At 48.6% G+C, this 27,040-nt stretch overlaps 1 protein-coding gene across 2 annotated transcripts in view; it reads left to right on the forward strand.

Moving 5' to 3' along the window:
- The window catches only part of LOC119443052 (serine/threonine-protein kinase 31-like), a 205,961-nt gene that overhangs the window by 163,343 nt on the left and 15,578 nt on the right, over positions 1-27,040 (forward strand). For both annotated transcript variants that reach the window (XM_049660456.1, XM_049660457.1), the window contains exons 17-18: positions 193-321; positions 25,906-25,971. In XM_049660456.1, the coding sequence (XP_049516413.1) occupies positions 193-321; positions 25,906-25,971 (195 nt within the window). The remainder of the gene's footprint in view (positions 1-192; positions 322-25,905; positions 25,972-27,040) is intronic.

Raw genomic sequence — 27,040 nt, forward strand, 5'->3', positions numbered from 1 at the left:
TCACAGCTCTGTTCTCTACCAGTAGATAATTCTAACTGGTAAATCTCAAGCTGTGGTTTTGGGCCCATTTAAGAGGGTGCTGTCATGGAAATTTAAATTGCTGCGGTAATAGCATAATGTACGAACCTGCATTGGCTTGCAGTAACATTTTATCATATTAGCCTTGGTTACATATTAGCCTTGGTTTTTCAGGGCAATAGCCACCAGTTGCCTGTTGCTGGCGGGATTGACTTCACTTCCCCGGAACTGCGCATCACAAATGTCAATCAAGAACCGACGCCTGCCAGCGACATGTTTGCTTTTGGGTGTCTGATGCTATGGGTAAGTTGCTCACTCTCAAGTGGCAAGAGTCCTTCCGTGTCCTCATGGGGCCCTAAACATTACACTTGCACCACATGTAATCAACCTTTCTCATAGCTTGTCTCCCTTTTCCACACACCTAGTCTGGCAGACCTTCATGGAGAGATGCAAGAGTTTCGTGGCACAGTGAAATCCGTGTAATTCGACATCTGTTAATTTGAACTGAGAATAATTAGAACTGATGGGTAGGTCCCAGTACAGCCACATGTACAGCTGCAGCGGGAAAAGAAGCACAAGTGACCGATCAACCGATCAGATAAATTGCGGCACGCGGACGCTGTTGTGCCCTAGCATGCCGAAAACGAGAGTGCCAGGTAGCCACCTCTTTAAAACATGAATCATGTGGCACTTTAGATGCCAGTCTGCACGGGGACAAGAGCACTGTGCACACCAGTTTCCCTGCTCGTGTCATTGGCCACTTGTGCTAAACTTTTTCCGCTGCAGCTGTACTTGAATAGGGAAAAACACGCACAAATTCAAATTCCTAGAACCATGCAATGGCTTTTTCGAACAACATTTTTTCCTCTCGCAGATCACCTCTGGCAGACCTGTCAAAGGCCAAACAAAGTTCAATGCAACGGTAGCCACTGTAACAATGTGTACTGCAGAAATCTACTGCCGTATTCAAGAACGCAACTTGAGGCCCATGCTTGGCTTCATCTGAGTGACGCCTGGCAAGAACGTGCCCAGGAAGCTCATTGCATTTCCTCCGGCGTGTTCACGACAGGCGTCATTTAAATCAAGTCAAGCATGGGCTTGAACTTAAGTTGTGTTCTTGAATACAGGCCTTAGTCTTTTTAGCATTACTTGATAGATTAAGCCCATAGCGCATGGAATTAGGGTACAGTGCCACACGAGCAGCATTTTAGCATACTGTCATCGCATGCCACTCTTCAGCAGGCAAGCAAAAAGATTATGTAGTGAAGAATTATACAGTTAGGGCATTTTACATCTCCAATGACTAGTGAATAATGCTTTGACAGAATTCCCAGCTCGAATAAGCTGCTCTCGCTCAGTGATCCATAATTTCCGAGGCAACGCTTCCAAAATTCACAGTAAGGCACAAGGCCTTGGTGATACAGTACAATCACCGACTGATAATTTGGACAGGTTCAAGTAGATTTCGGGTGCCCTACTGCGTGCCACTCAAGAATTGAGACTCCTTCCCGCTCCACCTGCATAACCACATGCCAATTGGGTGACCAAGTTGGCCAAGTCGAGTAGAAAAGCGATACAGTAAAACCTCTCCAATATGTTTTCCATAGCACAGTGAGAAAAAAATGTAGTACAGTAAAACCTTGTTAATTCGGATTTTACAGGACTGAAAAAAAGTATTCAAAATAACCGAATGTTGAATTATTGAGGGTATCCAGGAAACAATAAGGAAATGCTTACTACGTCAACATGCTTTTATTTAGTGAATGAATGAGCAAATCCTGTTCCTATATTTCACAAAAGCAGTGCGGAAGCTGCAATTCTCGTCATCTCGTGACTCATCGGCTCTCGCAGCGGCAATCGAGGCCTCGCAACTTCCTTCGCAGCACGGCCGCTGCATACGCCTTCATTTGCAAGACGCTTTGCACTACCCCACGCACATCCCAGTTTTCCCAGATTGCTGATCGCCGACAGATCGTTCGTCCACCACGATGTAGCCAGTGCTCTTCATCCTCGACAGGTTTGCACCAAAGCAAAACGAAACGACTGTTTGCCGCAACCGTGGTGGAGGAACCTGGATTCGCTAATGACGCGATCATGGATAGCGACTTTGCGGTGCAGAAGGCATGCGGCCAACGCACGCACAGAGTCAAAACGAAACTCTCGTTTGGCACAACCGCTGCAAACGAAACCGCAGTCGCTATCAACGTGATCATTGAAGGCAACTATGCAGTTCTTTAGGTACGCGGCTGACGCTCATACTGAGTCAAAATGAAACTACTGTTTTGCACAACCGCTGTGGAAGAAACTGCGTCCGTTGTTGACAAGATCATGGTTGGCGACTATGCAATTATGAAGGCATGTGGCCAGTGCAGTATTATGTGCGGCGGTCAACGCAAGAATAAAGACTATAAAGGCACAAATAGGCACGAAGTGTTCTCGTGTTGCTGTCATTCATGTATGATTTCTGCTGATGACCATGGCGATGCGCACTCCGCCGCTTCGTTTAGTTTGGATGCTTGCGCCGTTCTTGCTCTTTTGCTCGCACATTTGCAGTGCGCCTCGCTCGCCGAGCTCCGAAACTTGTCCGAATTAACCGATGTGTGGCCAAATACGTGCAAATTAGCGAGAGTTTGATTGAAATGAATAATGCATACGCCTGCCCGGAATAGAGCACGAGTCCGAATTATCTGATTTTCCGAATTAACAAGGTTTTACACCCCGGGAAACTTACTGTAGAACTTCATTCATACGTTTCTAGAAGAAAAAAAAAAGAGAAAAAACTTACTAATCGGGAAAATGTACGACCCGAAGTCACTAAACAATTTGTCCGACTCAACTGGTTGACATCTACATAATGTGAAGCATTGCTCAGATTGTTCCAGAACGAGACATCGACACGTGGCAAGCTGGTGTGACCTGAGAGGCCTGAGACACGCGTTGTCATGTCGCTCTACTTCGGTAGCGCGATGCCTTATGGCATGGCTCAGCACGGTTGCGCAGGCTCTATCTTGAAAGCGATTTGTGATGGGTACAGAGTCTGTGTGCACCAGGGGCTGATAGCTTTGTGTGCGTTGTGTTCTCACCGCTTAGTTTGCTCGCTGCTGCTGCCACTCTTCCTCAAGCCAGCATTTTGACAGTGAGTGTCCGTGGTCATCGAGTGAGATGTGTTTGTTTGCCGGAACATGCGTGTACGTGCTGACGTCTCAGCCACGCTACCGTAGCCATGCGTAAAAAATGGCAGTGAACCCTTCTTTCTCCTTTATGCTTCCTCTACTTTTTAGTCACATGTTGACCTTGCACGCTGCGGCTACGGCGCAGAGGGAAGCAGCGGCGCTGTCCCAGGCCGGCCAACGAAGCTGTCCACGCCGGTAAACGGCCGCTTCCCGATAACGGCAGAAAACGCGGTTAGCTGGCGCCGGGCCGGCTGGAGCGGCGGCGCCTGCGGGCGCGCACGGTGACATTCGAAAGTGAGGGAGCTATGAGGGAGGGCGAAGGGAGCCACGGAAGCGGCGGAGCTGCTGAGGAGAAAACCGCTTCCCTGCTGCCCTGCTCCCTCGCATTCCACGGTCTCCGCGTGCGCCCTTCGTCGTGCCGTGTCGGCGCCGCCCGTTCCCTCCCTGAAGTTTCGTTTACTGCCGTTATCGTGAAGCGAGCTTTGGCCGGCATTGGCAGTTTCGTGGCCCTCGCTCGCTATGCGCGCCGTGATATTTTCGCGCACTCAAGGTTGTGGTTTCAGCCTCACTGGCTGTTCGTTCGCACCACGTGCCCTTCTCCTCCACTTTGTCTCTCTTTCTTCCTCGGGCACTCCTTGGGGTGCCCGTTTGAGGGGAGCGTTCGCCGTCTCCGCTGACTTCCGTACTCCCAGGCAGCCGCACTGTAACCGGTATTTCGTTTCCCGCAACTGCACTATAAGCGATATGTGTATACATGGAGTGCTATGGGAAAATTAACGGGAGTCTGAAAAAACCGCACTATATCCGGTCCTGCACTATAAGCGGTTACGTTATGAGTGGTCTGTACTGTATTCGCCACTTTAGTGCATCGGGAGTAAATGTTTGTTTTTCCAAATGAGAGAAAGTTGTATTTCTGTATGAAAGCATGATGTGTGCGGTATTGTAAAGATTTTTTGTAGCGGAAAATGGGGTGCAAATACGGTATGTACACATGCTCACTGAGCCAAGTTAGTCAGATGGTTGGTTTCGAACCCTGCAGCACAGCAGCCTGATGCACTACCCAGTGACCCATGTACTAGGCGGGAAAACAGTTAGATACAAACATACATAGATTCATAAATAGATAGCCCCAGAGAGTGCAGAGAGAATGCTGACATATTAAACACCATTTCAATTTTGCACTGCCAGTCTACGCATGACAGTTGCGCATTGCTGTGTCTGCTGCATGTGGCCTCCGAGATTAAAAGTATAGATACTGCAGCCGCCACATGTTGCCGCCACATGTTGCCACCGCCCTCCGTCTCACCGCTCAGACGTTCAACCTTTGGGAGGGGCCAGCGGGGCATTCCTCCCATGCACACCTTCGCAGCCTTACCTGTGTAGCTTCCAGTGAACCAGTGCAAATGAAAGGAGAGAGAAAGCTGCTCACCAGTACGGCAACTACCGAATAGTGCGGAATATAGGTCGAGGTTTTTTTCCAAAAATTATTACTAAAAAGTCACCCCTTGACTTTATACCGGTCCTTGGCACAATCTCAATTGTCGTCTGGCAACATGTGGGAGCCATGGACCTTTTGGCATCCGCATCGTTATCGCCTCCATCTTGACCGACGCCCGATGCTGTTCGACCGACGCCATCTTCTCTTTTTGGTCTTTATTCTATGTCACATGTAAGAGGTCGCCAGCGGTATACGAAAAAGAGGATGAAGTTCGCGGAGCATCCCGAACGGCGCGAGCACGCGAGGCGCGTGAACGAAGCTGTGATCGTGGAAGAAACAGTACGGTTCGAGGATTATCGACGTGGCTCCGGGCCAGGAAGGTCGCATCTCCAGCTACGCTCTGGCGACGGGAGACTTGGGGGTCTGTCCGAGTCCGTGACGTTGGCCGTCCAAGGTGTGGCCGTCGACCTCGGCAAGTTCGAGTGAGAGGCTCCTGGACTGGCTGCAGCCTCTCACGGCAGTACCGGGCACCCCTGAGAGGATCCCCCTTCTGCGGCAGACCGGCATGTTCGATTCTACACGGGACGCCACGTCGGCACTCACGAAGAGGTTGCGACGCATCCCGATGCTAGGCCTATCCAGGTGGGCCTAAGCAACGCCGAGCGCCATCGCTGACGAGCTCATCACCGACGAGATACTGACAAGCTCACCACCGACAAAAGAGGCAACGCGAGTCGTCGGCATCTACGGCAGTAACGACGCCCCGAACGAATACGACTTGGACCTGACGAGAGGAACTTCAAGTCGTCGGTCCATAAGAGCCCACGTTTCTGATTTGCAACGCAGTTAGGCCGGGGCCAGGGTGGCCAGACTTTGGCGAGTGAAGACTAGGACTGACCTAGAGACTCATAAGGCGGAGCTAGGCTCCAGAAATGAGATAGTTCTTTTTTAGTAGTGTTGTATTTAGTTAGAGTTTTGGATTTTATATTAAGTAAGCATCTACGTTGAGTTATGTCTTTAGTTTTGCGTGCCTTTAGTTTTGAGTTTCGGTTTTAATGTTGTGTGCCGCGTGCTTCTACTGTTCTTGTAAATATTAAATCCTCGTTTGCTGTGCCGCTAGTTGTGTCTCTCCTCCATCGAGAGTAGCGCACGTACGCAACTCTCCGCCTCCCAAGCGAGTAAAGGTGACATTCTATGGTGCAGCTATCGTTCTTGGAATTGATTTCGTGACCACCTACAGAATGAGTACTGGTATTTGACGTCAGTTCACCGCGGCGTTCAAAATGAAAGTGATTGAATACGCGGAAGCTAACGGAAACATATCTGCGCAGCGGCACTTCGGCGTTTTTGAAAAAACCGTCCGATACTGGCGGACGCAAAAAGGCAAGTTATCTACGTGCAACGTTCGGAAGACTTCCTTTCGCGGGCGCCGCGTGGTGCACGCTGAGTTTGAAGATAAGGTGGCGTATTTCGTCCGCGCATCGCGCCAGATCCTTGCCAGTGACTTCGGAACTGATATGCATCAAAGCGATCGAGCTTGCCCGTGAATCAGGCCTAACGCGAGAGCAGTTCAAGGGCTCCATCTACTGGGTTCGCCGCTTCATGCGACGCAAAGGATTCGCACTTTGCCAGCGCACATCTATCTGTCAGAAGCTGCCGGAGGGATACGAGGACAAGCTGGTCGAATTCCAGCGCTATGTCATCCGTCTCCGGCAGCAGCATGGCTACATGCTTGGACAGATAGGCAACACCGATGAAACGCCGGTGTAGTTCGACGTGCCGTCGTCCACCACAGTGTGCGAACGTGGCACGAAGGTAGTGAAACTGCTTTCGACGGGGAACGAGCATTCGCGCTTCAGTGATGTTTGCCTGCACTGCTGATGGCAGAAAGCTGCCCCCCTTTATAATCTTCAAGAGGAAGACGTTGCCGAAAGAGGCATTCCCGCGGGACGTTGTCGTTCGTATTGTTGCAGGAAGAAAGCAGGCCCACGAGTGTAGAAGGATGTATATTTACAAGCGAAGAAATATGGCGTTCAGGCAACGGCCAGAGACTTCGTCTTTCTCTCGTTCGCGTCACCTTCTTCTTTCCCTTCACCGTAACATCACCCTCCCGGTGGGGTTAGCTCCGTCCCGGTGCAGGTTATGGAGCGTCGCTTAATCCGGAGACATAGGGCTTGAGCCTGGCGACGTGAACAACATCGCTGGTGACGTTGGGAGACACTGAAGGCTGACCGACTGGGGCGATCTCGTATGTCACGTCGGACAGTTGTCGTAAGATCTGGTATGGACCAGAATAACGGGAAAGGAGTTTTTCCGACAAGCCGACTCGACGTGAAGGCGTCCAGAGAAGGACAAGGGAACCAGGTGAAAAATGGTGGTCTCGGTGCCGAAGGTCGTAGCGTCGTTTTTGAGAAGCTTGCGAGACTGTGAGGCGATGACGCGCGACCTCTCGGGCCTGGGCGGCTAAGGCAATAGCATCGCGAGCGTAACCAGTGCTGGATGATTGTACTGCGGAAGGTAGCAACGTGTCGAAGGGCAAGGTGAGGTCGCGGCCATACAAAAGGTAAAATGGGGAGAATCCGGCAGTATCGTGACGGGACGAGTTGTATGCGAAAGTGATGTACGGTAAAGCGACGTCCCAGTCGCGGTGATCGTCGGAAACGTACAGGGCCAGCATTTCGGTTAGTGTGCGGTTGAGTCGTTCGGTGAGGCCGTTCGTTTGAGGGTGGTATGCGGTAGCGGGCTGGTGTTCTGTAGAACAGGAGCGGAGCAGATCATCGACGACCTTCGAGAGAAAGTAGCGGCCGCGATCCGTGAGTAACTGGCGAGGGGCGCCGTGGTGCAGGATGACGTCGTATAGTAGGAAGTCGGCGACATCTGTAGCGCAGCTGGTTGGCATCGCTCGTGTAATGGCATATCTCGTGGCATAATCTGTGTCTACAGCAATCCATTTGTTTCCTTTCATAGAAATAGGAAAGGGGCCAAGGAGGTCGAGGCCCACACGGAAGAAGGGCTCAGTAGGGATAGCAATTGGTTGAAGTAAACCAGCAGGAGGCACAGCAGGCGTCTTGCGGCGCTGACACAGGTCGCAAGAAGTGACATAACGGCGCACAGAGCGATAAATTCCGGGCCAGAAGAAGCGGCGCCGCAGGCGGTCGTAAGTACGAGTGATGCCCAGATGGCCAGCAGTAGGAGCGTCGTGAAGTTGCTGGAGCACGGCCAGTCGAAGGTGCTTTGGAACGACTAGGAGCAGCTCCGGGCCATCAGGACGAACACTACGACGGTATAAAGTTCCATCGCGCAAGGTGAACATCCGCAGAGACGGGTCATTAGGCGAGGAGCTTAGGCGTTCCATAAGTGTTCGAAGAACAGGATCTTGGCGTTGCTCGTCGCCAATATGGAGAAAGCCGGAGAGAGACAGAATACTGATGTCCGAGTCTGCATCGGTATCGTCCGGTTGATCCACGGGATTTCGGGACAGGCAGTCAGCGTCTTTATGCAGGCGCCCTGACTTATACGTAATAGAAAATGTATATTCTTGTAGACGCAATGCCCAACGTGCAAGTCGTCCGGTTGGGTCCTTCAAAGAGGAGAGCCAGCAGAGGGCGTGATGATCGGTTACGACACAGAAGCTCCGACCGAAAAGGTACGGCCGAAATTTCGCGACCGCCCATACGAGCACGAGGCATTCCCTCTCAGTGATGGAGTAATTGCGCTAGGGCGTGGAAAGAAGGCGGCTGGCGTAAGCGATGACACGGTCGTGGCCCTGTTGACGTTGAGCGAGGACAGCGCCGATGCCATAACCACTCGCGTCAGTTCGTACTTCAGTAGGCGCAGAAGGGTCAAAGTGTGACAGAATCGGGGATGTTGTAAGCCGCTCGATCAGGGTAGAGAAGGCTTGCTCCTGCAGTGGTCCCCAAGAGAAAGAGGCATCTTTAAGAAGGTCAGTGAGAGGGCGAGCGATGTCGGCAAATTGTTTCACAAATCGCCGGAAATAAGAGCATAAGCCCAGAAAACTACGGACATCGTTTGTGGAACAAGGTACAGGAAAATTGCGCACAGCGTGGACTTTCTGTGGATCAGGTTGGATTCCGGCGGCGTTTACGAGATGGCCGAGCATGGTAATTTCACGGCGACCGAAATGGCACTTGGAGGAGTTTAGCTGAAGGCCAGCCCTGCGAAACACGGAGAGTATGGTCGTGAGGCGCCTCAGGTGGCTCTCAAAGTTCGACGAAAACACAATCACATCGTCGAGGTAACAGAGGCATGTAGACCACTTCAAGCCGCGCAGCAGAGAGTCCATCATGCGCTCGAATGTAGCTGGCGCATTGCATAATCCAAAGGGCATGACTTTAAATTGGTACAGACCGTCCGGTGTGACGAAGGCGGTTTTCTCGCGGTCCATCTCGTCGACGCTAATCTGCCAATAGCCGGAGCGGAGGTCAATTGATGAAAAGTATTGGGATCCGTGAAGGCAGTCAAGAGCGTCGTCAATGCGAGGCAGGGGATAAACATCCTTCTTTGTTATCTTGTTGAGGTGACGGTAGTCAACGCAGAAGCGCCACGAGTTGTCTTTTTTCTTTACTAAGACAACCGGTGATGCCCACGGGCTACTGGAAGGTTCAATGATGTCCTTGTCCATCATCTTGTCGACCTCTTTCTGGATTATGGCCCTTTCTGTTGCGGAGACACGATATGGCCGCCTATGAATGGGGCTGGCGTCACCGGTGTTGATGCGATGCGTGACAACAGATGTCTGACCAAGTGGACGGTCGTCCAAATCAAAGATATCCCGATAAGATGACAGGAGGTGACGAAGAGCTGTTGTTTGCTCGGAAGGAAGGTCAGGGGCGATCATCTTACAAACATCGTCCGCAGGCGTCGAGCACGAAGGAATGGGTGACAAAGGTGCGTTGGTACTCAGGAAGGATTCGGAGGCCAAAGAAGAAATCTCAAATTCATCCAAAGGAGTGATAAGTGCGACGGCAATGCCGTGTGGCAGCACATACGTCGAAAATCCAAAATTGAGGATGGGCACCCGAGCACAGTTTTCGAGGATCCGGATTAAGGTCCTCGGTAGGGCAATATTTCGTGACAAAACCACGTCAGTAAGCGGAGACACGACGTACTCGCCATCAGGCACGGGAGGACAGGGCGTCAGAAGGACATTGGTAGCCGCCTGTGGAGACAGCCGTGCAAACTCAGCAGAACATAAGCGGGGTGAAGCACAAGTTGTTGCGTCTGCGTCGGCAGGAAGCGGCAGATCTAGCTGTACAACACCTGCGGAGCAGTCAATTTGGGCAGAGTGTTTCGAAAGGAAGTCGAGGCCGAGAATTAGGTCGTGTGGACAGTGCTCGAGGACGATAAATAAAACACCGCTATAATGGCCCGCAATGGTCACACGTGCTGTGCACATTCCAAGAACAGGTGTAGTACTCCCATCGGCGACTCGCACAGTGCACGGTACGGCGGGAGTCAGAACCTTTTTGAGCCTTCGGCGGAGAGCAGCGCTCATAACTGAAAGCTGCGCTCCTGTGTCAACGAGAGATGTGACAGGAACACCATCAACTTCAATGTCCAGTAGGTTTCCACGTGTAGGCAGGGTCAACAGAGGATTTGTGGGCCGGGTCGGAGTTGCAGCTTCACCTCCGGGAGCTGCACCGCCTAGTTTCCCGAAGGGAAGCGACCGGTTGCAGATGGGGACGAAGAGCGGTGAATGAGAGGCGAACGGGACCGACGGCCTTGCGGAGACGGGGAGCGGCTGGATCTTGGTGGAGCACTGTCGGCGTTGATGTTCCGAGGCGGCGTGTAGGGCGAGAAAGTGCGATTGTCTTGGACTTGGCGGTAGTGACTCGGAGACGACCACCGAGGAGACGACGACCAGCGATTACGGCAATGACGGGCGATGTGTCCAATACCGGAACAATTAAAACAGATGGGTCTGTCATCCGGTGTGCGCCAGTCAGCGGGGTTGCGGCGGAGTGGCGGGAAGCTTTGCGTCTGGGAGCGAGCGGCCGGAGAAATCTGGTAGGTGTTCGTATGGCGGACCGAGCGGAGAGATGGAATGCCCAAACTCGCTATTTCTTCCCGAACGACCGCTTGTATAAGCGAGATAGCGGGCACACTTTCCCGACAGTCGGAACGAATTGGAGCCGGAGCCATGGCCTCAAGCTCACGGCGAACGATACGTGTTAGATCTTCTGATCCTGTCGGCTGAACGAACCGCGGCGGGTCTGCGCACGAAGATGTCGCGGCGGTATTGGGCAGCCTGTCGAAATGTTGAGGGACGCGGCGGCCTTTCGCTTGTTCGAAGCGCCGGCACTCCTTTATAATTGCATCCACAGTGGCACAATCCTTACACATCAGGAGATTGAAGGCGTCGTCTGCAATATCTTTTAGTATGTGACCAATCTTGTCCGCCTCGGTCATGGTGTTATCAGCCTTGCGGCAGAGAGCCAGCACATCCTGTATGTACACGACATAGGATTCTGTGGACGTCTGAGCGCGGCATGCAAGTTCTTTTTTTGCTGCCAACTGACGACCGACAGGTCTGCCAAACAGGTCACGCATTTTTTCTTTGCAGACATCCCAGCTTGTTAGGTCAGCTTCATGCGTATCGTACCATTGCTTCGCAGTTCCTTTCAGATAAAACATGAGGTTTGCTAGCATCATTGTTGGACCCCACCTGTTGTTGTCGCACACTCGTTCGTACATCGCAAGCCAGTCCTCGACGTCGGTGTTGTCCGTGCCACAAAATGTTCCCGGGTCCCGCAGATGAGTGAGGATGACCGTTGGCGTGGACTGCTGAGGCGTTGTCGGTTGTGTCGGTTGATCTGCCATTGTGGCGGCAGGTAGATGACGTCCACTGCGAAGTTCCGTGATTGTACCCAGCACCTTCCACCAAAATGTTGCAGGAAGAAAGCAGGCCCACGAGTGTAGAAGGATGTATATTTACAAGCGAAGAAATATGGCGTTCAGGCAACGGCCAGAGACTTCGTCTTTCTCTCGTTCGCGTCACCTTCTTCTTTCCCTTCACCGTAACAGTATGAACGAAAAGGGATATATGGACGAGGCCCTCACGGTCAACTGGATACAAACGGTGTGGAATTGGCGGCCCGGTGCACTCCTGTGGTGTCGGAGCATGCTCGTTTTAGATGCCTTTTGCGGGCACTTGACCACAGGTGTGAAGCAGGCGCTCCACGACGGGAGGACGGAGCTTGCCGTCATTCCAGGAGGCATGACCTCAACGCTTCAGCCGCTCGACATCGTGCTCAATAAGCCCTTTAAAGACCGTGTTCGTGAACTCTATAACCAGTCAATGGCCGGCGACAAGCCGAAGACCCCATCCGGCCGGCTGCGCAGGCCGCCCCTCACCACTGTGGCCACATGGGTGTCGCAGGCTTGGCGCTCGCTGCCCGACGATATGGTGGTGAGGGCATTCAAAAAATCCTACATCAGCAACTCTGGACGGCACCGAGGACGACATGTTGTGGGACGCAAATAGTGACAAGCAGTCGTCTTCAGACGAGAGTGCAGACAGCTCCAACGAATGAGCAGTGACGGTACATGCAGACGGTGCCATGAATAAAACGGAAGTTTTGTGCCTAATAATTTGTATGTCGACTTTTTTGCTTCAAGGTAAGGGGGTCGACCTATATTCCGCCTTGACCTATATTCCGCAGTATACGGTACATCTAACTTGGATTGTAATTGCACAATTCGAAAAGTTTTTGTGATAGAAGATTAGCAAAGCGACATAATTTAGTAGTGATGTCATTCTATCATTAGTTAGGTGTCTCAGGTATGTTCGCAACTACTGGATCGCCTAGGCTTCATTAGTTTGTTTCTAGGAGGCACTGACAATGCCTGTGACTTATCAAAAGCAAAATATTGCCGTTATTGCTCAACTCTGTGGCTAAATTAGCATGCTGTTGTTCGGGCAGAGTTTGAATATTGAACAGTGCACTGTAAGGTTTCTGGAATTTTGAAAATTTTCAACACTGTGGCGCTTCAATAGCGAACATTGCAAGTGGTCTTATGTGGTTGATGTTTTCTTATAAAATTTTTCGTTTTAAACTGTACACTTAAATTCTGCTACCTTCTAATTACAGTGTAACCTCATTCATACGTGTTGGGAAAGAATGCGAGTAATAATGTACTGACCGAGAAAATGTACGATCCAAAGTAACTAAAACATTTGACACTCAGCTGTAGGTGACATCTATGTAATGCGAAGTGTTGCGCACCGAGCTGGAGGGGCTTCCGCAGCCGGAGACACATTTTGTTGTTCTCCTATTTTGTAGTTTTTTAAGACGGTGACAGGCAACCGAAATAAAATTGAGCTGGTAGGCAACAGCGGATGTCGTCAAAGCGAAACGGCACGCTCACATCGTGCCACTTGTGGCAGGGATCTCTGGCGCGTTTGGATTATCGCCTGCTAAAAGCATGCAGTACGCTACCAATGGCACTATGCTGCACACTGTAAAACTGATAGGTGAAGATGTTTAACGGGATAGGGTTGGCGGCGATAGCGGTGAATGTTGCATGCGATAAACTGGAAGGAGATTTGGCAGTATTGGAAAAAGAAACTGAGTGCGCACTGGCGTTCTCACATGAGACGAGCAGGCGAGTATTGCCGGGAAGCTGATGCAGCGGGCGGCTACTGCTCTGGATCACGCACGCCTCATGCATTTTCTTGTTTACATAGGATCTAGCAGCTGGAAAACATACCATACGATTGCAGTCTGCAGCAGAGAATAGCAGCCTGTTTGGGCTATCGCCTATTGACCCTCTTCCCGGCAATCCCGTACAGCGTGGCAGACCTGTTTCGACGGATATCGTAGACGGTGACTGTGTGGTCCACACGAAGCTTTCGCCACAGCTTTAGAGGACAAGTGCTTTCTGAGTGCATTATGTTTTGTCCAAACGGTCCGAGCAGCATATATGGTGCTTGCACTATAGGAGGGACTAGAAATTTATTCTAAGCTGTCCAAGCTTTCTGCTTATGAATTAAATCAGTGTGCTCTTCGTTCTTTATTTGGCAAAAAATTTTGATGCAGCAGCTTGTCATTTTCTGACTCAGTAAAGTTCCTCGCTGCGGACACTATCTGATTGCTTATTTTCAGCCAAATCACTCGCGGTTGTGCTCTTCTCTGTTGCGATGTATTTGTTCTTGCTGTGCACAAGGCTTGAAATGCAAATGTTCTGTACTTTGTGGTAGCTTGTAGCAATGACGTATTATCGCTAGTCTGTTGCTTACTCTGTGGACCGTCACAAAACGTTAGCTTCCAACTCATGCTTCGGCACATTCATTCAAGTGTGCGCCCATTCATTTATTATTGATACGTTCAAGGAGGTTTAAATAAATCTGCTGGAGCGGAGGTCGCCTACACCTAGCAATGAGCAACGGTGAAGCCGCGCTGCGCGCGCGGTGGCCATTTTGCCATAGGCAAGAAACCGGAGCCGAAGTGTGCCTGCCGCACTAACTGTGTCTCCCCACCGTGGAATTTAATGGTTATGGCGAGCACTTAGGGGGAAGTAGTCAATAATTCGAAGTAAAATGGCAGATAACAATGCAATCAGCTTTATTTTGTTTCTTTTGGCGTTCTTGCAAGCATGAACACTGGTGAAGGGTCTGTATCTTGCAAGCATGAACACTGGTGAAGGGTCTGTATCACTGGTCTTTAAAAATAATCAGCCTTGTAAGAGCAGACCTCACTTTTTCGGCACTCATTTCCCTGTTTTTCTTTCGTCACATGATTGTGTGACGAAAGCCTGATGTTTATGTAGAGTTCGGTCACTTTGCCATGGTGATGTTTGATGCAACGCCATCAAATGTCAGTGAAACAACATCAACTATTGACGTTAGCTTTTCAATACAGTGCAGACCACTTATAACGTAACCACTTATAGTGTGGGACTGGTTATAGCGTGGTTATAGCGCACGAAGCAGAATACCGGTTATAGCGCAGTTCTTTTAAGCGCGTGACCATGAAATTGGCGCACGGAGCACGGCCTTTTCTAGGAGGCGTTGAGCACGGCCGCACGGTTCCCGGGCGCGCAAACGCGGAGAAGTGGGAGCGCAGGCGTGCGCGTGGAGACCAGCAGCGAAAAGGGAAACAAAAAGTCGCAGTTTCCCTCGAAAGGCGAAGCAAATTTACTACTATAGTATACGGTGTAAGGATAGTAGTTTTATCGCCTGCATATAGTTGGCCACATTCACTTACTGAGTTAACAAGCATGGTGTCAGCGCACACAAGCAAACATGAATAGATCGCACTCGATGTCCACAGACAAGCACTGTAAAAATGCAGGCGGAGCAAATGCGGCAGGAGCAGCGACCGAAGGTTCTTGTGGTCTGTCGCTTTAACGGAAACTGAGCGGCGGAGACCAATGATAGCAGCCCCTTCAGTGATGTATGTGCAAGAAACTGATGTCATGCAGACCGAACTGACCGCTCAATTCGTACTATCGTCTCCTCGAGTCAGCTCTCGCTTGCACTTGTTTTGGTTTGCGATTGTTTTTTTCCAATGATCCGGAAAGGTTTTTGGGGACAGTGTGCCATATCCAGTTCTGTACGACAAGACAGACCCTGAATACAAGGACGCGGCGGAAGCGACGCCCATTACCTCATTCCAGTGATTCCACTCCTGCGCCAACTGCGCCAAAGTGCGCCAATTGGGATTAACTGCGCCATCCTGATACAGTCGACGAAAATTGTGCCTAACTGCGCCAAACAGTCTCAGATTTGATGGCGTCTGTCGCCAATTGCACCACCGGGGAATTAAAACGTTCAACGTGACGATAGGGCGAGCCTTAGTTGCAACCTTAGCAGCAAACAGGAGACGAGAAAGCTCTAGCGCGTACGTCCCAATTAAGGTCACTGGAACCTGGAAAGTACCGCAGCCAGTTTCTCTTAGCCGCCATGCCGCCGATTGGTCAGTTGCCGTCAGGTGATCACTTTCCACTATAGATGGCGGATCTAAGCCGCGCCAGAGGAGGTAAGCAGACAGACATCGCTCGCACACGCCGCGCGTACGAGTCATCAACGAGGTCAGATTTTGCATTTTGTATAATTTAGTGTATATATAACTTTCGTAGACTTAAAACGAAAGGAAATGCCCGGGTGCTGCACGTTCGGGTGCAGCAACCGCCGGGAGTCCGGGAAAGCGCTTTTCGCGATACCAGTTAAGCGGAAAGAGCGACAGCAAGTACCGTGCTATCTCTGGCTGCACCGGATAAAGAGCGACAAGTTCACTCCTACTTGGTGAACTTGTTGATATCGCCAAGCTGAGAAGCTCCTTGCGGTATATCATCGAACTCCCTAAATGCCATAATGTGATGGAAAAGCTTCTTCGCGCATTTGCTTTGAAGACTGCGGTTTGCCTTGAGTAAACAAAGTGAGGAGATGCTCAGAAGTATGCAGAACCGAGCAAAATGTGGCTCGAAGAGCGACGGAATACGGGCGGCTGTGTAACCACTGCAATAAAGATCGATCGAGCTGTCAATGTTGACAATTAAAATATAGATTTTCTCGTGTGTTGATTAAAACAACACAAACATGACCTGGTTAATTCTGTTTTAGCATCCCTTTTCTTGTAGTGCAGTCAGGGACCGTTTATTTTCGTAGAAATAGATCTGTATGAAACATTTCGTATGCAGTTAAATCAGTAGCCACGTTGAAAGCGATAATATCCACGCATATAAACGATTTTGTGGCAGCGCTTGATACCTAGTCATCCGAAAAAAAAATCTTGTGTGACACACGAGCATCGGGATCGCTTTGCATTTAGAACGGGTGGCGCACAGTTGAATGGTTCACTTTCCGAGTGCAGTAGCCGACCGATTGATTGATGCAAGAGCAGCAGAATGCAACTCCCCACCGTCTCCGCCGCCTTCTCCCCGTGCCCCGCGAGCAAACGAACTCCACGCGCACCTCCGGCCGCCTTCCTCTCTCGCGTGCGTAAGAATAAATTGCGGTTGCTGGCTGACCCTCGCAAGCTTTCACCTGCACACAGCGTACGGACCGAACAAAAAAAAAGAGAGAAAAGAAAAGCAAGTGCAGCTTTTTAGAACGTTTTGTCGGCCAAGGAAGAGCGGGCATGGCCTCGGAGACGAGGGGATAGCGTGCATCTACTGATTTTGAAGGCTATACAGGGGGGCACTGGAAGCCAAGCCAGCGGAAAATCCAACATGGCGGCCTCCAAAATCGGTTAGCGTGGCTCGGAGCGAGCGATTTAGTCCGGAAAATCGAACATTGGCTCCTAGATTCGTCCGAAAAATCGCTCGCGAAAATGCATTAGCTCTATGGGAATCCTTCCGGTACATCTATGAAGTCTGGAATATCCAACAAGTCCGAATTTTTGGAGTCCGAAAAATCCGTCGGCTACTGTACTTGTAATTTACATCGTATCTAGCTAAACGAAATGCGGTTTTGTTTGTGGATTTCACAGAGCCCACTGCGGCAGCCATCGTGCTCTTCTTCACTGTAGCAAGCTTAGAAAACCCGAGGAAGAGCCGCTCGTCTTTTCCGCGCAGTGTTGCCTGCGCAGTGTTGTCTGCGCTCGCTCCGGCGGTTGTGGTACTTTCAAAGTTCCAGGTTCCAGTGACTTTAGCAGTGCCACGCACGGCGCCGACGCAGCGTCTGTCTGCCTTGCAAGGCGGCTCGGCGGCAAAAGTTTCTGCCGAGGCTCGCGGCTTCAAGGTTAATTGGCGATTCATCGGCGGACGTTATCTACTCCTAAAACGCAGCTAGTAGCTTGCTTGAAGCGCAGCATGACGTGGTTATAATAACTGCGTGCCGCCAATGTGTCCATCATTTCTGTTTCTGGATATTACCGATGACATCTGGGAAAATAGCAATATACGAAATGATACCAATTTGTGTCTGTGTGTGTCGCATGCACACAAGTGCATTTTTTTCTCCACGAGATCTGCAATCGATGGAAATGTTTACGAAGCTTCTCGTGAGAACATAAGAATTATTCAGGTAATTGAATGTAAATTGCAACTCGCTTTTTCGAAATACTTCAGGATGTGAAAAATCGGCTGCTCCAAGCTGCTCCAAAATGCCAAATTGCCTGCTCCAAAGTGCTCCAAAATGAAATTTCCGATGCTCCAAAAATTGCTCCAAATCTTAAGTCCGCAGTAGCATCACTGCTCATTCTCATTTGTTTTGAACGCGGCGAAGCCACAACAAAAGAGAGCATACCAACAGGATTATGATCATTGCCAACGACGTCATCATCTTAATGAGACACGCCTTGGTTAAGGAAGAAGAACGTTAACACAGTGCCAATTTCTCAGCAAGTGAAGGAAAAAGCGTGCGACATCTCGCACATACACGCAACAGGGTGCGTACAGGTCCTTGAAAATCCTTGAATTTCGTGAGTAACGCACTCTGGTACCAACATTGCGACCTCCTTTCTGTGGTAGATCGGCATCAATCTGACAAACTCCGCACTTAAGAAACAATACGCCAGCACGAGCACACATGGTTTCGTTTTGCAGAACTACACGGAAAAAATAAAAGGCGTCACCGCGAACGGAGAGAGATCGAGACCTGTGCAGTGCTTTGGTGCTCGCTCGGCTGGCAGTGTTTACGCTGCTTTCTTCACCCTATCGTTCTCTTCACTTCTCGCCCGTCGGTCTGCCTTGTCCCACTTTCACTCTTGCGTGCGAGTTGAAGCTAGTGAAGCTAAAGAGAGCTATAGTGGAGCAACTTTACCACGGATGCTCAGTGCCTTTGGGTGGAGGTTTGTTCCAACATTATTTATGATAATATAAGTGCAATAACATTCCCATATTTTCCAGTCTATAGTTCGCACCTTTGTATAAGACGCACCCCTCTCAAAACAGCAGTTTTTCCAAAGAAAAAAATGTATAGAAGTCGAACTGGTGTATAAAGCTTTCGGTAAGCGATTTAAAAAAGTTAGTGATGTTGCACTCCGTGAACGCGGGTCACGTGCAAGCGTATGGGTGGCATATATTTCCACTCCAGGCGCATTTCTGCTGTCGTGGTTGTTGCGGTGTTCCGTGTAAAGTCCAGGGGCGATAACATCGTCCCCGTGCGCTGTATGTTGTATGTGTGAGTGAAAGCGTGCGACAGTGAGCCGAATTGCACACAAGGGAGGAAAGCGGGAAGGCAGCCCGGGAGGGAGAGGGCTGCCTGTACTCTCATAGCAACGGTGTAGTTTGCAGAGCGGCGCGCACCATATCTTGACAGCGGTCTGCAGATGCGACAACATCGGGGTCGATCGACTTGCGGTTGGCCTACTGCTGCTTGTGTTGCTGCTCCATCCTTTTTGCACGGCGCTCGGGAACTTGATCACGAGAATCCGGCACCTCGATAGCGCGCACAGAACCCGTAAAAATTAAGTCAACCAGCGCGCTTCGTGTGGCCATAACATCGTATCCGATTGTGACAGCAGTTTTTCTGGGGGAAAAAATGTACATAGGTGGCACCGTTCTATGAAACTCACCGACGAAAAATTCAGAAAAAAATGCGTCTTACACACTAGGAAATATGGTATGCTGTTTTAGAATTTTTGATGAACCAACCCTGCTAATACTGCAGAAGCCTGAGCAGCTGTTGTGAGTGTTCGTTGTCTTAACTTTTAATACTGCGGACTTCTGCAATCATCAAGACATGTTTTACTAAATTGCAATATACATCTATTTGTTATAATGGATGTGTAGCAAGACTGCACTGAATGGCTTGGAAATGTTCGGTAAACTAGCCCAGTTAATACTGGAGAAATCAGAGTAGGTGTTAGGATCATTCATTGTGTTTTGTGATTTTTTTGGGGTATTGTTGTCAAAGTGATCAAGGTTAGACATTATTAACATCATTGGGATATACATTTATTTCTTTTTATTTTAGTGTAATAACCTTATTCTGAATGTTTTGAATATTTTTGGTAAACATTACCCAGCTTATACTGGAGAAATCTCAGTCGTGGTTGTAAGCATTCATTTTGTGTTGTGATCTTGCGAAGTTATTAAGGCTAGACATTTTTATTATGATTGTCATATACATTTATTTATTGTAAGTGCAATAAAACTAGTCAATTTTGGAAACGTTAGAGTAAAGAAATCCTACTTTGGATGCCGATTTGAGTCCTTGAAGAACCTGTGACAAGTCCTGGAACATCCTTGAATTTTTGCCTTGGAAGCCTCTACGAACCCTGACACAAGTAAGGGAGAGGAGGCGAAATTTTCATCCTGTCACTCGACTGTTACAACAGCTCGCCACCAGTTGGTGCGGCGGCACTTCCACAGCTTCGTTTTAACGCCGGAGGTGCGCTGCGCATGTTTTTCTACTAGTGTGGATGAGGCTTTAAAGCACCCATCGCCAGATTTGGGCATTGTAAACAGAGAAGTGCAGTGTGCAGATAGTACAGTGATAATTGTGTCAGCAAAGTATTACACCACTCTATGCTTTCCACGAAAAAGCTGTAATTTCGAGCAAACACCCATATGCCTTTTTCAATGAAAGAGCTCCTCTTCCTGCTGGAGAGTAAGTTTAGAGTAAGAATTACAGCAGAAGCCATCTCGCAATGACTTTCGACGTTGATGCGATTACTGTGCAGTCTAGTTACAACGATGCGATATATAACGATGAGTCAACTTAAAGGTATCAACGTATGCATTAGGGCTACGAGAAAAAAAACAAATATAACAATATGTTATTCACTGCATATTTGATATAACGATCGAAATTTTGCTTCTGGGCAGCGTTTTTCGTGCAGAATAATCGTGAAGTTTGCGTTCCTAAGTTGCCCTTAAAGACAAGTTTGACTACACGAGTTCGTACCTGCCACCATTACGGTGCAGCGCATCCCGCCCGGGCGTCAATTGCGAAAGCCATCGACGCGCATTGCAAGTTGGCGCAGCGTGCACAAGATGGCGCCAGCATGTTCCTGCCTGCGTCGACGGCAGTCGTGCGAGCATCTATAGAAGAGGAGGGGGAAAAAAGCAATAACAGCGGCGCCTGTGCTCCCTTTCTCTCTCTCTGGGAGCGTGGAAATGCGCTAAGGAAGCAGCGGGAGGTGCGCCAACAAAGCACAAAGCTGTGTCGCTTGAGACGAAGCTGCAAATTTTGCAGACTCGAAGTATGAGCTGGCACTGTCAATGATATCGACGATTATCAAAACTGGGAGTGCCACGATCATATAGGCTAGAAGCAGTGGCCATGCCGATCAACGGAAAAGGGCTTTGTGCGCTAGGACAAAACCCTCATGGGTGAAACTAACATGGTGCAACCCGCAGACATTACTGAACTCTGGAAGCACATCGCTACTGACGAATAAACAGGTGGTGCTTTGATGAAGGAGTTTCTGAGTGCAGATAGTGCTGCCTCATTCTCCAAAAAGATCTCCGACGGGGCGATCGTTGTCGCAACAGATGGCGGCATTGTGTGACAGAAGCGACGACAGCAGCGGCAGTGATGACGCAATTGACAATGGCCCGGCTTCGACACCGACCCCAATGTTCAACCAAAGTGCAATGTCGTCGATCGACTCGCTCATTGATTTCATGCAGGCTAAATTATAGCCGCCAGTTTCCGCGCAGCAGCTGGACGCGATGCACACCGCGGTTGTGAACCCGAAACTTCTGCGAAAGCAAGAGTGCAAATTTCTTTTTCAGCACGCCTAATGATTGAAACGCTATTTAGAGGTATAAATAAACGTTCTGTTTTTCACAGCCTACTTTCTACAATGTTGCTTTTTTATCGCAAGTGGCACATTTGGTTTTGAGACTACAAAAATATATTCAGCAGATCATTAAAATTTTTTTGACGGCAGTCCAGATATAGCAATGATTGGTTATAACGATCAAATTTTTCATTCTTGATATCGTTATAAGTGGACTACACTATTGCATTGAAGCAATGTAGCGGCACTCCAAGTGCTGCTCCACTGCCAATCGCCATGCGTAATCAGGCAGAACTCCAAATTGCTGCAGAGAAGCCAACCCTGCACATATTGTGCTGCATGTCAAGTTACAAACGCATGTACTGCCTTTCAAGTAAAATGCATGCAGCAATTCCACTGCTGCGCCAAAGTGCGCCAAATGATCCGCCATCGTGATAAAATCTACAAAAATTGCGCCTAACTGCGCCAAACAGTCTCGGATTTGACGGCGTCTGTCGCCGACAATTGCACCACCGGGGAATTTAAACATGCAACGTGACGAAGGGCGGGCCTTAGTTGCAACCTTAGTTGCGAACAGGAGACAAAGAGAGTACCAGTCCGTGCGTCATAATTAAGCCATAGCGCCACGCACGGCGCCGATGCGGCGTCTGCCTTACAAGGTGGCTCGACAGCAAAGTGTGGTTTCTGTCGAGGATTGTGGCTTCAAGGTCAATTGGCTTTTTATCGGTGGACGGTATCTACTCCGGAAGCGCAGCTAGTACAGTTGAACCCCGCTGCTACGTTTTCACAGGACCGTAAAAAAAAAAACCTACTGTAAGAGCCGGGAAACGCAAGAGCCGAGAAACAGGAAAAAATTAAAAATGAGAGTAGTGGTGAACTGCACACAATATTATTTTAATTCTTACATTTGAAAGAAAGTCGTAGTTTCACCCAAAAGCCGATGCATCGATTGCGATTCCAAATTAGTAGCCAGCTATACAAAGTAAGGATAGTAGTTTTATCGTTCGTATGAACTTAAGTACATTCGCTTATTAACTATATTACATACCTGCCAACTTTTCCTAATTGTCTGGGAGCCTCCCGAATTGTTCTCACATCTCCCGATTGTACAGACGCGGCCTTAAATCTTCCGAAAAGTAGCCGCCACAACACCGCATTTTTTTTTTGTTTACGCCCTGTAATATAACTGTGCGATAAATTTAAGCGGCATGGGAGCAGTTAGTCACCAACATGCATCTAGAATCGTGGATGTGGGCCGCCGGCACCACCATGAACGCGAGCAACCAAAGGGTGCTGCCATATTGGATTTGCCGGATTGGCTCGTCTCGGGCTGGGTCGCGCGTTTTTAGCAATCCAGTCGTTATATGACCGCGAGTGCGTTAGGCTTCATTTTGCTTTGTCAGGTTGTCGAGTGAAGTGCAAATGCCAAACTTCTCTATTTCCCCTAGTTTACCATATTTTCCAGTATATAACTCGCACCTTTGTATAAAGACGCACCCCCCCTCAAAACGGCAGTTCTTCCGGAAAAAAAACACGTATATAAGTCTCTTCGGTGTATAAGACGCACCTCTTGGTTTGGTAAGCACTTAAGAAAAAGAACAGTGACATTTCACTCCATGAATTTTTCCACTCCAGGCGCATTTTTGCATTCATGGTTGCCGCGATGTTTCGTATAAAGTCCAAGGGCGATAACATTGTCCCCTGCGCGCCGTATGCTGTATGTGCGAGTGAAAGCGTCCGACATTGAGCCTAATCGCGCACAATGGAAGAAAGCGGGAAGGTAGCACGGGAGGGAGGGGTGGGCGGCTTGTACTCTGGTAACAACTGCGTAGTTTGTGCAGCAGCCCACGTCGTATCTGGACAGCGATCTGCAGATGCGACGAATTCGGGGTCAGCTAATTCGCGGTCGGCCTGCCGCCGCTTTTGTTGCTGCTCCGTCCTCCTCGCACGGCACTCGCGAACCTGATCACGAGAAGAACGTACCCGGCTCCTCGATAGCAAGCACAGAACCCGTAGCAATTAAGTCAACCAGCGCGCTTCGCGTGGCCATAACATCGAATCCGATTTTGACGGCAGTTTTTCCGAAAAAAAAACCACGCACATAAGTAGCACTGTTCTATAAGATGCACCAACGAAAAATTCAGAAAGAAAAATCGCGTCTTATACACCGGAAAGTACGGTAGTACAGTAGTTGGAACGATTGATGGCATAAGAACGTACCCGGCTCCTCGATAGCAGGCACAGAACCCGCAGCAATTAAGTCAACCAGCGCACTTCGCATGGCCATAACATCGAATCCGATTTTGACGGCAGTTTTTTACAAAAAAACACGCACTTATGTCGCACCGTTCTATAAGACGCACCAAGGAAAAATTGAAAAAAAAAGTGCATTTTATACACCGGAAAGTACGGTAGTTGGAACGATTTATGGCAATATCAGAAGCCAAGAATAAGTAGTTGCACTTATTTCTGAGATCATGCACAACTGAGTTTCTGTGCTTTGTCACTTTGCGGAGTCGTGACAGGTCTGGACTCTATACCACATGTGCTGTTTGGCATGGCGGCAACATTTTTTTTACCCCCCCCCCCCTCGCGCGGTGGTATCCTGAATTTTTATGTTGCTAGGTGTACAGGTATGATATTAACAAGCATAGCATCAGCGCGCACAGGCAAACATGAACACATCACACTCGATGAGCGCGGGCACACGCTGTCAAACTCTGGCGTGATGAAGCGCTGCAGCTGCAGCGAGCGAAGTGACCTTCGTGCTGCTGTCTATCGCTTCAACACAAACTGAGCGCCGAGAACACACAGTGCGCACAAAGCTATGAGCCGCCGACGCACCTACACTGCCTAGACTCTGCCCCCAACACAGATTGCTTTCATGATACGGTCCGCACGCCGCCGTGCAGTATGCAGCCGCCCGCTATTCCTCGCAACCTCGTCGGTGCCTCGAGCGCGACGGAAGGCGCACTTCCTCTTTCTAGAATCTCCCTCGGCTTCCTCGCCACTTTTCTTTCTCGCGCGCGAGAGATTCAGCCGTGGTCGTCAGCTCCCCTCACACGCTTTCACTCGCACATACAGCATACAGTGTGCGGTGATAGCGCTATCACCCTTGGACATCTTACGAAACATCTATGCACCATAACCAATTTTAGGGCCCCAACGCGTCATTGGCACGATCTTTAGATAGCAAATACGCATCTCTAAGGCCTTGCTTTTGTTCGCGCTAACCGAAAATACGTCATAGCCCCCGGCACTTTGGGAGAGCAATTCCATCGTCAAGCCACCAAGCCAAGCGACATGAAAAGTCAAAATGGCCGCTCGGCCTGGTGTGGAGTGACAGTTAGCAACGCATGATGCGGGAACGGTCCCCCAGTTGAAATGCAACAGTGGGGTTACCAATGCATTGGGTCCTATGGGATCTATGCCGGGACCAGCCGAAAACGACCTAAGAGCCGGGAAAACGCAGTACCTGGGAACATAACAGTGGGTTTCTACTGTAGCTTGTTTGAAGCGCAGTATGACATGTGATTATAACTGCCAATGTGTCCATCATTTCTGTTACTGGATATATACCGAATGACATCTGGGAAGGCTAGCAATATGTGAAACGATATCAATTTGTGTGTGTGTGTCGCATGCACAGAAGAGCATTTTTTTTCTCCACGAGATCTGCAATAGGTGGAAGTGTTTACCAAGCTTCTCGTAACAACGTACAATTTTTTCAGGTCCTTGAATGTAAATTGCAACTCGTGTTTTCGAAATACTTCAGGATGTGAAAAAATCTGCTGCTTCCAAATGCAAAATTGCATGCTCCAAAGTGCTCCAAAAATGAAATTTCTGGTGCTCCAAAAATTGCTCCAAATCAGAAGTCCGCAGTAGCATCACTGTGCATGTCATTCATATCGTTTATATCCTGACATATATCCAGTTAAACAACATCGTGAGTTTGTTAAACAAGCACACTGCCCTGTTACTGTGATCCTGTTAAACTGTCAATGCAAAGAAGGGTGGCCCCACTGGTGTCAGCATGTCGCATGAGAGCAGTACACCTTAGACAGCACAGGGGCTTGATCATAGGTCCATTTGGTTCACCTCCTTTTCCTGAACTAGTTCGCGAGGTGCTGCACTTCACTATTCATTTCACCGGGTCAACATGGCAGCATCTGCTCGTCGCAGATGTTTCCCTCAGTGCAGGCGTCATGTAGGACGAGTTGACAGCCTTCCCTGCACTCCTCAGAGGGATAGTGCAGGGTTCATGCAGGAGGTGCCATGCTGGTTCCGCACGAGCAAGAACTGGCACTGATCTGGCGGGAACTAGTTCACTTGTTCCCACAATGATAGGTTGCAGTCATATGAAGCCAAAATACAAAGAAAGCCTAGGGTAAATTAAGAAAGTAATTTACCCTATGCTTACCTTGGTTTCATTGGCTACATGTGATTGTGACTAACAAATATCAAGCCCCTCTGTTTGTTCATGCTTGGCTCTTTTTTGCTGTGTTTATTTTTAATACCTGTTTGTTGGGTATAAATGTAGTGTAGAACAATTGGAGAAAGTTTAGCTTTGTTACTGCTGCTATATAATCAGCTATCTGTACTACATGTTTCTCTGCTTCAGCTGATGTTCCCTGGAGCAGTATTCAAGCATGGATGCCTGGGAACCCTTGGACCTGCTGAAGAGATGGTATGGTTTCTTGAAACATTAAGAGGAAACTTGAGCTCATAGCCAACTCGAATTTCTCCAATTCAAATGCATGTAAAAAGTAGAAATACTCTTCTTAGACAACCACTCAACCAGTTTGAAAAAAAATTTGTTCCACTTGAGAAGCAACTCTAAGAAGCATCATTTGCTCTAGGACCTCAAAATTTTTTACGAAGAGACACCACAAAAATCCTCAAATTAAAAAAATGGATACATTAAGTTTGCAGTGGCGTAATTCTCCACTAAAACCAGATATCGCAGTTCTATAAACTGCTTCTGTTTAAGCATCTTAAGTGGATAAAAATGCATTATACAAATTTACAGATTACGTACAATTGTTACAATGTTTGAGGGTATAGCAAGAGTCCTCCTCACAAGTTAACATTTTAATTTTGCAGTTTTTATGCATTTTTCTGAAGCAGTTGTTGGCATACATTTAAAATCCACTTCTTATAGTTACTAGATCTTTAATTTCTTTCAAGTTCAGCAAACCTAATCAAAATTGGTGCATAGGGTTCCAGGAAAACTGGTTTCTACATTCTTCCAAGAATTTCTTTGAAACAGTTATTTGCATAAATTTAAAATGCACTTCATGCAGTTACTAGATTTTAACATTTTATATGCAGCATACCTCATCAAAATCAGTACAGTGGTTGCTGAGAAAACTGTTTTATACATTCTCGTGTATTTTGATAAGAGCTCCCGAGCTAAAACTTCATGATTTCTGACTTAGCATTCAGAGCCTTTTACTGTTGCTTTATAACCAGTAGAATAAGACTAGGTACTGGGTATTAATAATGCATGCTGGATTACAGCATTCTAAAATTCAATTCGCTTTTAGTTGCGGTTTTGTTATTGCTCAGTATTGATTCTAGTCATGTTCTGTAGTTGTCCGTTTTAGGAAAGGTGCAGGTAACAAAAACAGTTTTGTTACTTAAAAAATAGTCTTTTAGATATTGCTTACAATATGGTGTTTCAACGTTCTACTTTCATTTGGAAAAAAAAAGCCAAGACGTTTTTTCAATGAAGAGTTTATGAAAAATTATTTTAT

This window comes from Dermacentor silvarum, chromosome 1 (genome assembly GCF_013339745.2).
Source record: "Dermacentor silvarum isolate Dsil-2018 chromosome 1, BIME_Dsil_1.4, whole genome shotgun sequence".
Taxonomy (NCBI): Eukaryota; Metazoa; Arthropoda; class Arachnida; order Ixodida; family Ixodidae; genus Dermacentor; species Dermacentor silvarum.